The sequence below is a fragment of the Elaeis guineensis genome, chromosome 6 (assembly GCF_000442705.2).
Source record: "Elaeis guineensis isolate ETL-2024a chromosome 6, EG11, whole genome shotgun sequence".
Taxonomy (NCBI): Eukaryota; Viridiplantae; Streptophyta; class Magnoliopsida; order Arecales; family Arecaceae; genus Elaeis; species Elaeis guineensis.
The window spans coordinates 126,161,219-126,175,706 of record NC_025998.2 but is presented as its reverse complement, the minus strand read 5'-3'; the positions used below and the strand labels follow the sequence as shown (position 1 = coordinate 126,175,706).

Genomic DNA, 14,488 nt, shown 5'->3' with positions numbered 1-14,488 from the left:
AGCTTGATCAAAATCCATCAGTTGTACATACTCTATTCACATTTTGAATCCAATCCAGTTAGAAGGATCTCGACACTCGCTACGGTTAGGCTTGCATATGATGCTAAAGAAGGGCTTCCTTCGAAAATATAAGCCCTCGAACCGAATTTCTTTATCAAGTTCCCCCTTGGAGGTTCTTAGTTCAACCCTTGTGAAGTCTGATCAAAATTATAATAGTAATGCTTTAAATATTACTCTAAAAAATCAAAAAAAAACTTATATAAAAACTTTTATCCAGCATCTGAAATACCAATCTAGAAGTGCTGAACATGAGCATTTTCTTTTCTTTTCTTTTCTTTCTCTTTTTCTTTTCCATGCAACCATCCAAACAACCAACTCTTGCTACTTGGATCAGAAAGAAAACAAGCTCATCTTTCTACCATTACTAGTGCCATAGGCCTCTCCGGTTGTTGCAATATACGTGACTTTAAGTCCCATTAGTTGGATTAATGTACACCATGCACTACGGCAATGTGTATCTCTATAAGAAAGATAGGAGATTAATGATTATCTCTAGTCGAGCTTGGAGTTTGCTTTACATGATAGCGATAAGTAGAGTGTTTCTCATCAAAGAAAAAGAGAAAAATGGATCCTCTGCGGTATTCAAAAAATACTGTTTTGGAGACATCCATCAAAAGATGAGTGACCGCGCTTGCTTACGCGCATGCATTAAAATATTAAAAAAAAAAGGATAAACTCCAGAGATATTTGAATAGTTTAGATAAACATCATATAATCTTTTTTTTTTTTTTTTATGAACGTCTGTGTACAGTATCGTGTGTGGTACTTTTTGAGTATCATAGAAAGATTCTATCCTAATAGTAGCGATATTACAATACACACCATCTATGACTAGCACACAAATAATTTTTTTTAATTATTATTTAAATTATTTAAGTCTAAATTGAAAAACTACTTGTAAGTTGCCGCCATTATTTGACTTGCCAGCCGCTTGCAGCCTCTAAGCAGTTGGCCGCTTCCAGTGTCCTCTGTTCCCTGATCCATCCAAGTGGAGGACAGCCAAGGAGGCACCCATGGATTGGGTTGGAGGGCCCATGCAATAATTTCTCCCTGCCGACACCTGTCCTCGCTGTCCACCACAAATTGCATTGCCAACCCACGCTCCTCCATTTATTGGGCTTTTCCTTGGGGCCACAGCTTGATCCAAAAACAGGATGCCATCCGTCTCTCTCTCTGGACTTATTTCTCTCTCATCACTGGTGCAGAAGAAGACGCGGACCAACATTAATGGTCGACGTCTTCAATTCCCTCAAGTCAATATTAGGCAGCTAAAGGCATCGAGTTATTTAATTTTGCAAGATCACTCCTACAGAACTTTTTTTCTCACCAACCTCCTCAAGGACAGAATAATGGAGTAAAACGACAGGAAACTCCCACACGTATTTGACTTTGAGTTACTTTTTGACCTACTTGCATGCAAGCCACTGTTTGGCCACTCGGTTTGGGACAGAGTTCGCGAACTCCCACCGACGGTTCTTAAAGCTAGTGACGATCAGAAGAGAGCAAAAGGAAAACAAGACTTCCAAGATGGTGATGTGGGGGTGTATGATTTAGCTCTAGTGAAGAGTCTGATAGATTATCAAAGGAAAAAGAGCATATTGTTGTTGAGTAATTAAAAAGGATTGTTAAAAAATTGATAGCATTGAATTAGAATGCTTTTTTTTAAAAAAAAAATGAGAAAAGGTTGTTTCGAACAAAAAATGCAAAATATTTCAAAGATCGAGTAGTAGTGCATGATTCCAAACTAGGCTGGTTCCATACAGGTAACCGCTATATATTAATTATCCAGTTTGAAGTTTTATTGACCACTCTAAATATGCTCAATCTCCATGGACGGATGGAGGGACTAAATATCCTTTGGATGACTTTGACGATATCATTAGCTTTTCTTACTTTGAACAATTCTATTTTTAAGGCACCACATCTCAAAACCTTGTGTATCAAATGGGAATCCAAGAGAGAGCAAGAAGAATAAGAGAAAAAAGTAGAGAAAAAGAGAGGAAGCTCTCGGTGACTCACCAAATGTATATTTGGAACGGTTCCTCGAGTATCTCTATTTATTGGGTGGATTTCTACCTTGTTATACAATAACACACCTCAAATACAACACAGAAACTCCTCTTCTATTCAATTTAGGAGATGATGTAAATAAAATTAAATTAAAATTAAGAAGGTGTTTCAAAAAGAAAAAAAAAATACCGATATATGGGCAGCTGTATGGAGGGGAAAAAAATACAGCCGGAAGGAAATAATAAAATAATTATATCACTTAAATAATAATGGTACACGGCACTCCAGTTTCAGACTTTTCGCACGTTATTACCCCTCGGATCGCTCCCCAGGATTTCTTGCGCCCCTTTCTTACCCCTCTCGTTCTCGCCCGCCGCCACGCCCTCCCTCCTTTTTTTTATCTCTCTCCCTCCCCTCTTGTCTCCCCTCGCGCGCGAGAGAGAGAGGCAGCGAACGAAGGAAGAGGCTTCGAAGAGAAGAAGAGAAGAGGAGAGAGTGAGAGAGAGGGAGCGGAGATGGGAGGAGGCAACGGGCAGAAATCGAAGATGGCGCGCGAGAAGAACATGGAGAAGAACAAGGCTCCCAAGGGTTTTAATCTTATTCCCCCTCTCTCGATCTTTAGATCTGTTGGAATTCTCTAGATTTCTACTGTTATCTCACCGATCGATCGACGGTTTGACGTTTTCGGTGCAGGGAGCCAGTTGGAGTCCAACAAGAAGGCCATGACAATCCAGGTTATTCCCGTTTCCTTTCTCAATTGGAATGAGTTTCTGAGATGAAAGACGTTTTAGGGTTTAGATCTCTCTGTTGTTTCTTTCGAGATCATATGTAATTGGTTAGATCTTGGCAGATCCGCTCTTATTTAGTGGAAATTTTGATGATTAAGGTGAGTACTGGTAACAATGGAAGGATGACAGCATTCTATCTCGAGACTTCGGATCATCCATTGAAATTTATATTTTAATGGCTGGTTGTTTGTTGGGATGGTTATCTTGCTTTATTGGAGGATTTGTTTGTGTGCATAGTGGTTCTGGGAAGGATCAGTAGAGATCGATGAAGGTCAAAAGATCAGAGCTTTTTATAGTGAGAATAATGTACCGAAAGAAACGATGGATTTTTAGACTCTATTTTCGAGAGAATTTTGTGCTTCTTTGGAAAACAATAGATTTGAATATCTATCGAGAGGGTTTTCACTGGACACACTGAGTATTGATGACTTTCAGTTGCCAAATATGGGGAATGATTCTTGGTCATACTTACAAACAATAAAATATTTTTGTTATTTGTGAGTTGCTATATAAACATAAATGTTTAAGTTATTTTGAGCAAACCAAATTTGTATTTATTCTGAACCTAAACCCCCCAACCATTTCCCCCCATTGTGGACCAATTTTGTGCATTATATGCAAAATAAATTATTCTACATTAGGTAGTATAATTATGCATGCCGGTGAACTGTGTTCACATTCACACTTGCACATATGTTGTGTCATTGGACATGCTTTAATTAGTGAAAACACCCTAGAAATTAAGATATTTCACAGTTTTGTTTGGTTTTCCTGATCAGCTTGCCCCCCATCAAAAGTAATGTTTTATTGCATTTAGTATTAATCATACTAAATTTTTTGTAGGCTATGATGAAGAAGTTCTATAAGAGGTTAATGTACCTTTACATATTCTGTTATAGCATTATAGGCTTCACATAGGGCTTTCGACAAACACTGGTGGGATTGTGTAACTGGTCCTTTTGCTGTCACTGTGTCTATACACAACACATTTATGTTTTCTGTGTATCAGCAATTTTGGTAACAATATTTGGGTTCAGTTGGATGAGAATTAGTTGGTCTTGATTGGAATGATGATGCTTGGCTTTATGTTTGTATTACTTGTGGATACGACTACTTTAAAGGGATCAAAAATAATAATAATAATTTTTACAAACTTGCAGGTATTCCTTCTTTATGTTGTGGCCCATCCACCTAATGTGGACAATCATTGGGCAAGACTAGTCTTTTTGAGCCATTAGTTCTGATTGCTTTCTTTATAATATCATGGATCGGCAAGCTTCTTGCGTACCTATCTCTAGATGACTTTTGATGGTGCATCATTGATTGAAAGCTGCAGGTTAGTGATTGTAGGTTCATTTAGATCCGATCGGGGGCTAATGTAATTAGCAGAAATTACTTTGTCAGTTTGATGTACCTAATTACAATTTAGAGGAAAAAAAAGAGAACAGAGGATTGAGTAAAAGTGGGGTTAGGATAAGTATAATATGAGGGGAGGAAGAAAGTAGAGGGAAAAAAATAAAACAAGAGAAATTTATTTTTTAAATGGTCATCAAACCAATTACTCCTTTTGTAGTTAAAGCCATATCAAGATTTACCAAATAGCCTCCTTATTTAACTAGGACACCTCTAGGCATTTTGACATCCTTGAGAAAGAAATAAGAAAAAGAAACATATACAATACTTCTAAATGTTGAATTAACAAGTTATTTTTTTCTCTGTAGGTCCATCAGAGAGTCATCAAAATCAAACAAAGACAATTCTAATGACTCAAAACATGTCCTAATGCAGCTAGACCTAATGTGGGACTTTTTGATGCTAAACTTTACAGCTGCATTTGGTTGGGAAATAGAGGTAACCTTGTTTGTATGTAACTAGAGTAATTATAAAAGGAATAGGATGAAAAATGTGATGAAAAAAGTGGGAAAGAGAAAATGAAAAGATGATAAAGAGATAAATAACCCATGAGACAAATCACTAGATAAGTCAGTTCTGGGTGGTGGATCTAGTTGACTTATTCCATGAAAAGTGGGGTATCCTATGTTGACTGGAATAATCCTATCCCATGAAAAGGGGCAGATTTTGGCGGGATAACCTGTCATCCCCTATTTTATTTTGGTTAATCTTGCGACCAAATGCAGCCTTCTAAAATAGGAGTTCAAGACCCACCAGAAAAATCACCCCAAAATTGAGCACCAAAATTGCAAGAACATATAAAATATCTATGTTTCTAATGGTTGAAGAATACAAGAAAATTGAAAATAAATACATTAACTAATTGTAAAGGTAGGGTAAATTTAAGCTTCATTTATATTAAAAAAGCAAGGTCTGTAAGATTGGTATCATAAACCATTTCTGTATGTTACCAATTCAGTATGGCAACAACTGTATGAGATAGGCTCCCAGCACTTTTTTCAAATCTTAGTCATGGTATTGCTTAAAACTGGGTATTGAGTGGAATTGGTTAATTCTGCTCGAGTTAGATTGCTTCTACCCAAGTTCCAAAACGAACGAACAAACTAACCTAGTTCCACATCAGGTCGGTTTGGTGCACTTTGCACCAGGTGGTTCTGGTTGGTTTTGCAAACTTTTCAAAAAAGCATCCTACCATAGTTGCCTAATGCTTCTTCAATTATTAAGTAGATGACTTTATACTAATTTATATCTAAAGGCCCGTTCTTTTGAGAATAAAAAACTTGCGCAAGAATCTATATTTTTTTTGGATAAGTATTTTTCAGGCAATATTTAGATAGAAAAATAATTTATCCATGTTCTTTTATATATAGAAAAATAGTTCGAAAATTTGTTTCTCATGTTCTTTTACATTACTAATTTCTTTCTCATAATACCCTTTATTATATATAATAATATAGTATAATATTTTATATTATAGTATATTATATTTTGTATGTTATAATATATAATATTATATAATTTAATATATATTAAAATAATATAAGATATTAATATTATATTATAATAATAAAATACGATATTATACTAAAATATTATATTATCATAATAATATATTATATTAAAATAATAAAATATTATTGATTGATAACAATATTATATTATATATAAGATGGTATTATGTATTATTTTATTATTATTATAGGGTTAAGGGTGTATTAGGAATGAAATAAAAAAGATTATTTTTTCAATTGATGAAAAAATGACTTACCTACCTCCTAGGTGGGTAAGACTTCTCCCCCCATTTCATGGATAAATGGTATCCATAGGAAAATAATTTATCTACCTAGAGAAGCGTGAGAATATGATAAGCTGGTCAATGGAAAAGTTGACCAATTTTTCTATGATATTTACCTACCAGAGAACGAACCCTAAGTATAAAGAATGTTTTTCAAACATCTGCTACTGGGTAATAAAAGGAACAAGTTAATTTTATAACTTCAAAGCCAGCGAAAGGAGTTGAGCTATAGGCAATAGGAGCGATGAATGTTAAAAGAAAAATGTGCAAGAAAAAGTGAATATGCTTGAATCAATTGATCAAGGCTAGAATCCGGGCCTTTAAGTTGCTGTCTTAGTTAACACATAGTAACCTTCTGTATCCTAAGAATTCTAGATCTCGAACTCTAAGAAAAGAGCTGTTTATTAATGGGATGTTCGGTGGCAGGGAAGTGGATACTGAGTTTTAAGTTTTAAGGAGTGATGCATTTGCTCATATCTTACGGTTGGCATCTATGTCATTCAGGGTGAAATAACTCACATAATTAAATACTTGGATTTGTTTTGGCTGCAAGCAATCATCAGAATCTTTGGAGCCTAGAAGTGAGTTATGTGCAAGAGGGTTTCCAAAATGTGATTCTCATTCCAGATATTTGGCATGATAAACTTGAGCTCTGAAAATGTTAGAAAAACGTAATTAGACAAGGACAGATCATCATGCATGTCCAACTTTGGTCAAGTATTTATGTTGGTGGTTGACCATCGTTGACGTTTGCTAATAAGTAAATAAATTAAAATTATGACTTGCCATTTTTGTAAAGCGTCTTTAAGCATAGATTTGTTGTACTAAATTGTAACACTCGCAATGGTCACATGCTACTAAACAGACCCAACTGGCAACAAAGCCAGGAAAGATTTTTCCAGGTCAAGTAATTTTTGAACGTTGTACTTGTGGGATATGTATCAAGTTCTATCAAGTTCATGGAATGGAGTGAGGGTTGCATCAACCATCCAGTGAGTTAGAATTTTTCCATATTCTGTTGAGTAATTTTGCTTTGGCTAAAATAAATTTGTGGAAACAAAATTTCAGAATATGATCACTGATTGACAAGGATGCCATTGTATGAGTCCATGCACTTCTGTGTGCTTCAGATCTATAATATTAAAGGAACTGTAGACAGCATCTTCTGTTGTGCAGCTGTACTCCTGGTATGAAGGTAAACATGGCTTGTTGATTCGGTTGCAATAAGTCAAGGATGTCAACCATATCTATAATGGCAGGTTATCTTATTCTTTACTTGCTGATGATGAGCATACATTGTATCTTGTTGATGGAAATGCAATGTTTTATTGAACTATTAGTTTTTTTTTTTTTGGCATCTCTCTGATGGAGTCATTCTACATTTTTTTCAGAAAAATTTAATATTGATTACAATTCTAAGTCTATTGTTAATATATCAAATCCTGAAAACTTAGGTATTGGGATTGTATGTATCATGGATGCACCTTAGCAATACGTTGCTATATTGTTTCACTTATCTAATGAGATCATTTATTGTTTACATGGAATAGTTTTTTCTGTAGCTACATTACTGGAAACGTTGCCTTCAGATTGCGTAATGCTGCCTTTAGGGAGGAGAGAAATTGGCAGTGGAGAATTTTTATTATGAAACCGTAGAATACTTGGATGGGAGAATAGGTTTCTCTCTCTTGGTGGAGGGATTTTCCTTACCGTTTTTGCTTTCTAAAATTGAACGTGTCGGTTGAGACCTCATAAATGGCACTACTTTCAGCATTCATTTTCTCACCAAACACTTCATGCATGGTTTGCACGGTTGAGTGCAGAGCTAAGATTTCTTGAATTCTCAAGCTAATTGTTATGATTCGTTTTGAATTATGTTGTTATAGTGAGCCATGATTTCATCATTGTTATTTAGGTCTCCCAGGTGATAGCCTTTTTAAATTATTCACATTTGCTCTTTTGTCCCGAATGCAGTGCAAGGTATGCATGCAGACGTTCATTTGTACCACATCGGAAGTGAAATGCCGAGAACATGCTGAAGCAAAGCATCCAAAATCTGATCTCAATCAGTGTTTTCCCCACCTTAAGAAATAGAGAGCTATCAGGAAGCATCATCTCTAGTCAAATTACATTAGATATGGATGTGTTCTATAATTTAGAGCATGCAAACTTTATCCCTTGTAGTATTACCGTGTACTGCATCTTTACGTTGTAGTCCAGTCTGCTGTGCTTTGGACTCTGAGAAAGTTGGTATGCATGCTTCCTGTCTAGCCCTTTGCTTGTTTTCCGGTTGCTGTTTGTGATAGTTTAATATTTATGTTGTTGCAGTTCCACGTAAATTCTATAGAAGGTGAAAAAGATGACAGTAATAAGGGCTTGCGAGGCAATTGTGCCCTGCCAGGACATCTTGGCTTATGCTTCCACGTGTCACGCTGCAATAACTAAATATGGGTTGAAATATCAGTTTGTTTTTTTTTTTTTTTTTTTTTTAATGAGGTCTTGGTAAAAGAAAGAGAGCGTGATGCTCGTATGGGGAAAAAGGCAAAGCGAGCGCGATGCCGCTGCTGTTTGAATTTTACCTGCCGGTCGATGAAGCGTGTCTCGCTAAGGTGAGAGACGCGACCCACCGGCAAGACTCGTTGCATTTACCAGGAAACGGGACGCGTCACTCACGGAACAGCAATAAAGGCGTGGGCTTGGGAGAAATTATTGGTTGGGATCATTCTACCGTCTAAATTGTTGGATGGTAAATCTTTTTCTATTCAAAATATCAGTGGTAGGTCTTGTTGAATTTTTTTTAATCATAATAAATGTAATGGTTTTTTATTGGATGGTTAAAAATTCAGATGATAGAATAATTTTAATCAATAATTTCTTTGAGACGGGCGGTGAGGCAGCTGGGTATAGCTTGCCGGCTCTAATAAATAACAAAATTAAAAAAAAAAAAAAAAGTAAGGAAAGATAGAAATAATAAGGAGAGCAGGGCTTGAAATGAGCATCATAACTTATTGATTGGGAAATCTTCATATGTCAAACAAAATACTTAAGGAACGCCTTTACAGCAAAAAAAAAATAAAAAGAAAAAGAAAAAAAACGGAAGAAGAAGAAGAAAAAGAAAGAAGAAAAAGAATAAGGAAATAATTAGGGGGTGCCGTGCTGCAGTTGACAGACTTGAAGGCTAATCGGTAAACCGGTCTCATCAAAATTCTGCACTTAAAAAAGAATGCTTGAGCAGTAGTAAAGAGTCATGCTACGAAGTTCTTATTTTGCAAAAATGGTCAACGTGTTTCTCATACTCCACATGAAAAAGGAACTCAAGACCACTTTGTTTTAGCACAAACTAGATGATCAACTCAAGCATCAATCATGATTTAGTCAGTAGATTTGCATAAAAGACTGAAGGTTTTAATCCAAGAAGCTACCAAATGCCATTGACTGCCAAACTAGAACAAACATTTGGAATCCATAAAGATCACGCCATCTTGAGGCTCAAACATTGGAAGAGCCAGGGTGGCTGCTGCTTTACTCCATCCTGTCTCATTCCTTCTCCAACATTAAAGGAACTGTTCCTCTCATATGGAAAGCTGAGGTTTATGTCTGGCGCCTGACTCAGTCCCCATTCATGGCCTCTTGATTTGACCCCACTAGACTCAGTTGAAGATGAGTTAAAGCTCGTTCCAGGAGTTCCATCTCTCTCACTCCTCCTGCTTCTTATGGCCAGCGTTAGCTCTATATCACTTTCTTGTTCGATCTCTAGCATCACATCTTCTTCAGCATTTTCTATGTACTCTTCTGCTGGGAGTTCCAGATTAAGTGGCCGACGAGGCCTTCTCTGATGGTGGTTGTTATAACGTGGTTGACATGAACCTGTTCCATGCTCTCCATTTCCCATACTGAGATTAGCTTTAGGACATGCAAGATCTTTTTGTCTCTTGAGCTTAATATCTTTCATATCACTCGTTAGTAGCTTCTGAACTCTATACAAGCGATGGAGTTCATGAACCTGATCCATATATGAGAACATATCTAAGCTCTCAGACTAGGACATAAAATGGCCAAAATGGAGGAAAGAGGGGAGCTGAGAGCCTACCTGCTGTCTGAAGGTTTCTTCATGCTTCAGGATGGCCATTTTCATTCGTTCTTTATCGTAGTGCTTCAAAAACTTCATCAGTCTTCTGCGGATTGTCTGTTGGTGCCCTGCTGCAGCTGGTCAGAAGATCGCGATTTGGTTGGGTTTTGTCTAATCAGTGCTGTGTGCAATATGGATGTTGATTATATCTCAATATGTTCCAGTTATTCTTGGGAGATATCAATTTCAAGTGCTGATTGAATCCTGCATATATTCAGATTCTAAGACATTGACAATGATTGATTGGTTTTAGCACTTAAACAGATGCCTTATTATGGTTGACAAGAGTGAACTGATGGCCAAGATAACAACATAAAGAAAAGGCCAGATTCTATCTGACATTTTGAGCAGAGAGAAAAAGATGGTGATTGTAAGTTATGCTGATACCTGGTAATCCACTTTCAGTAATGGTGTGCTTCCTTTTTGGTTATACTTCAAGATTTTTTTGCAACGGCTTCCAACTTTATAGTAGACAAACTATATTCTATCGATTGCTTGCTGGATGTCATTCGTTTGGGAGGAATAAAGTGTAATAGAGGAATAAATTTTAGGTCATAGATTCTATTTTTCTGGGCTGTCCTGATAAATAGAGGACATGATGAAATAAGTATGACATGGAGAGAATTCGAATGCCTATTATGCATCAAACAAAGTAGAATGCAGTAACATCTTCCAAAGAAAACAACGCCAAGTTAATTGTAGGCAATCATAAAAAGGCAGTCAAGCCAGGATTTAGTGACATGCAACCTATTGAAGGGCTTCCAAGCAAATTTAGTGTTTTTGGTGAAGGAAATCTGATCTAAAGAAAGATTTGACGTCCACGGTAAGATTTTGGTGATCGCCATGTTTACTTAATCTTGTCCTTGAGATTAAAATTTACATGATTAGATATATATCAGACACTTCTCAAGGTCCCAAGGAACACAAGTCCATTAAATTAAAGAGCAAAACAGATCTATGAACATCTTTCTGCATGCAAGTACGGGGAGGGCAAGGCCATTTGCCCAAGTTATGGGCTTACCTAAATTGGATTTTTCAAGTAATTGGTCATATAGTTTTTACTTTGCTATCTGTCAGCAAGGATATGGTTATATTTTTGATGGGAAAGTGACACGTTTGCATCAATTTCTTTCAGTCTCCTTATAGAGAAGTCAGGTGAAGAATCTAACCATCTTGCTAGTATGAAAACACTTGCAAGGGTTCATTCAATAGGTCGGAAAACAGAGATTGATAACAGATGGTGAAGTGTGTACATTGAGAACATTTATTTACAAAACATTACAAGAGCTACTTTTTACCTCAGTAATAATAATGGTGGTGGTAATAAGAAATTAAAAGAATCGAATAGGTTGTAAATAAGGAAGAATCAAATAGGTTCTGCTTTCTGACAGAAGCTGAAAACTATCCAACAAGAAAGTATTGTCCTAGGAAAAGAGCTTTAAAAATACAGATTCATGTACATGCTCAAAAGAACTAAAAATAAACGAGACGTTTTGTAATCACTTCCTATATGATTGACATTCTCTGCAAGTAAGAGAGGACTTGAAAGAGCCTACAGCTGATGAAAAGAGGAGGAAGATATAAAGCAGACATCCTCACCTGTAAATATCTATCAATGGATGTTACTAGCTATGACGAGAGAGAACATATAGCTGCACCCATGGAGAGAGCTCAAATCTTCCTCTTCTCATATCCTCCCATAAGCCACAGTTTCCCGTTGGATAAAAACAACAATCTTCTCATTCCCATTCTGGTGAGGCAGGAAGGATGTAAGATCCCTCTTGGAGGCTCTCACCAGAATATTTTAGTGGGCTATGTAGGCACGCCAAACAAATCCAAGTCCCTTAGCCAAAGCAGTTCAAGTGCATGAGGGAAAAGATGCCCCAGAAAGTGCCAAGAAGTACAGGACTAGAATTAGTAGACCTACCTATTATATGCAGTATTGGAATATTATGGAGTACTGTTTCAGATAATCATCAAAAAGGACAGCTAACCCTGCCATGGTAAGTCACATGTCCCTGGAACTCTTATGATCATCACCAGTTGTCTCAGCATATATATAATTGTGTGAGTGTCTCATATGGATTAAGATTTTGCTCCTATATACATTATGTTGATGACTTGTGATAGACTTAAAGGGTAGCAGAATGTGGCAACAGTATAGCACCCCCACATGAGAATATTTTGTTTATTCACAATTGTCACTGTAGCAAGAAGGCAATTTTCTGAGTGTCATCAGCTTGAGAAGGGCCTATTTGCAGCCAATGAGTGTCCACTTACATGTTTGTCCAAGAGATTGAAAGCTTCAACAGTTCATAATATTTGCATTTAAATCTAGTCTCAGAATCATACATTGGTTTTTGTAACATTAACTGAATTTTTCTTGCTGGTCAACTTCATCATTCATTAGCTGGATTTTATTCTTCCATGATTTGTGGATCTGTGAACCAGGAACAAGATATATAAAGAGACTTCTCCACGTAGAGAAGTTGGTTGATGTTTTTCTAATTATAATACTTAATTGTAATACTTACAATCATACATGTCAGATTCCATACAAGAAGATGGGTGTTGGTGTCTCCACATGTTCTAAGGTTTTGCTCATTTTATAATTGTAGCAAGGCAGAGTAGGAACACATAATGAAATCAACAGTACTGTCCATATTGTTTTGGTTCCATGATAGCTGGGTAGACTTAAATAAAAAAATTGATATTTTATTCTTTTTTAATTTTTGAAAAGAGATTTCATCTCAGTTGTATGTAATAAAATACACACATGAACCTTGCACCAAAGCAAAATGATTCACAATCCTTCTCTCACTTTTTTTTTTTTTTTTTGTTTTTATAGAAAAATCCCAAATCCCATTCTCAATCATCAAAAGCCCCCTAGATTCTTTCCCTATTGGCCAAATAGTCTGCCATACCAGTCCCAATCTTCCATTTTAGTTCTCATTGAATTTTTTCCCCCTCTCTCTTGCTCTCTCCTGCAAAAGGAATTCAAATTCACCTTGTTTCATTTCCCTCCATGTAAACTAAAACCAAAAAAAATCACAGTTCTACTTGATGGTAGCAACTTCTATCCATCATCTATGATTGATTGGACCACAAATGCGATGGTCTACACTCTTCAGGGTACAACCAACCAGTGCATCAGGACTCCAAAGGCATCCACAATCACTAAAATATCACTTTTGATCATCATCCATCAGCAGCAAAATCTACATGGGTCCACATAAAATCTCATTTCCTCAGCGGACGTACATTGTCACAAGCAGCATTAACTACCTAGTAAGCATCCCTCAAAACATGTAATGCCACATAGATATGCGTGCATAATTGCCACAAAAATACAAATCTATCCGTTTCTTTGGGAGGAAGGAAGGCTTAACTTTGTCCTTGGTGTGTACTGACAAAGATCTCTTTAAGCAAGGCAAAGTCCAGCTGATCCAATCCCTATGAAAGCAGTAGGTGAATACGACGTCCATGACCACACACACAAAGAGAGAGAGAGAGAGAGAGAGAGAGAGAGGCACCAGTAGCGTTTCACATCATCACATGTTAAAAGGTCCTACGGACAAACCCCTCAAGCTCAGAGGCCAGAGGAAGGCCCGACATCGGTGCACGCGTTGCCGCCGAGAGAAGGCGCACAGGTACAGGGTAATGGGTCCCATGGGGCTTCTCAAAAGTAGGAGCCATGGGGCAACCAATATATTGTGAGGATCATAATAATTCAATGAAGAATAATTGATCAAATTACATAAAGAGCAATATGTTTCAAAGCTTAAAGCTACCTCTCCCTGACTACTTTTCTCCTAACTACTTTTGCTAATGACCCACTTAAAGATAAAAGGAAGCAAAAGAGGATAAAGCTACTTTTGTTTTGATACCTCTATTTTTTTAGAAACAAGTTAGTGATAATTAAATTTTTGAATTATCTAATGGTTTGAAGTAGTTTTAGCTCAATTAGTTGGTATCTCTTTTGGCTCCATAAGAGAAGCTCAGGATCAGAATCCTAACAAGTGGCACCTAATATTAACACTCCTTTTTTATGATAGTCTAATCATTATAGCTCATAGCAATATGTTTCGAACAAAATCTAAATATGTTCGTTAGTGTTAACAAGTGTTCTTCATGTTTACGCCAACCATAGATAAAGAAGACCAAATTATGAAGTATTCATCTCTTTTTTGAGGGGACAACCCCACTCTCACTATCAATGGCTTAGGTGCACGCAAAGTTTTAATAGTGGGATCCAACTCAGCCTACTAGGGAAGACCGGATGGCGTTAGTTAT

At 36.7% G+C, this 14,488-nt stretch overlaps 2 protein-coding genes and 1 long non-coding RNA gene across 5 annotated transcripts; 2 read left to right on the top strand and 1 right to left on the bottom strand.

Moving 5' to 3' along the window:
- The first annotated feature begins 2,392 nt into the window (after positions 1-2,392).
- LOC105033252 (uncharacterized protein At2g23090) lies at positions 2,393-8,351 on the top strand. Its single transcript, XM_010907970.4, has 3 exons — positions 2,393-2,658; positions 2,764-2,804; positions 8,041-8,351. The coding sequence occupies exons 1-3, from the start codon at positions 2,586-2,588 to the stop codon at positions 8,158-8,160; spliced, it is 234 nt and encodes a 77-aa protein (XP_010906272.1). The 5' UTR covers positions 2,393-2,585; the 3' UTR covers positions 8,161-8,351.
- LOC105033251 (uncharacterized) lies at positions 2,811-7,402 on the top strand. Its single transcript, XR_829948.4, has 2 exons — positions 2,811-7,058; positions 7,135-7,402. It is a non-coding gene; the product is annotated as an uncharacterized lncRNA (long non-coding RNA).
- Positions 8,352-9,222: 871 nt separating the features above from the next.
- Positions 9,223-12,065, bottom strand: LOC105033253 (uncharacterized). 3 transcript variants are annotated; one of them, XM_019846596.3, is made up of 3 exons: positions 11,795-12,065; positions 10,157-10,272; positions 9,223-10,069 (listed from the first exon to the last, which is right to left on the bottom strand). In XM_019846596.3, exons 2-3 carry the CDS (start codon positions 10,232-10,234, stop codon positions 9,539-9,541), a joined length of 609 nt encoding a protein of 202 aa, XP_019702155.1. In that variant the 5' UTR covers positions 10,235-10,272; positions 11,795-12,065; the 3' UTR covers positions 9,223-9,538. The 3 variants fall into 3 exon arrangements, with proteins under 3 accessions (XP_019702155.1, XP_010906275.1, XP_010906273.1); XM_010907973.4 differs by having other exon boundaries at positions 10,157-10,316; positions 11,795-12,063; XM_010907971.4 differs by having other exon boundaries at positions 10,157-10,399; positions 11,795-12,062.
- Between the last annotated feature and the right edge of the window lie 2,423 nt (positions 12,066-14,488).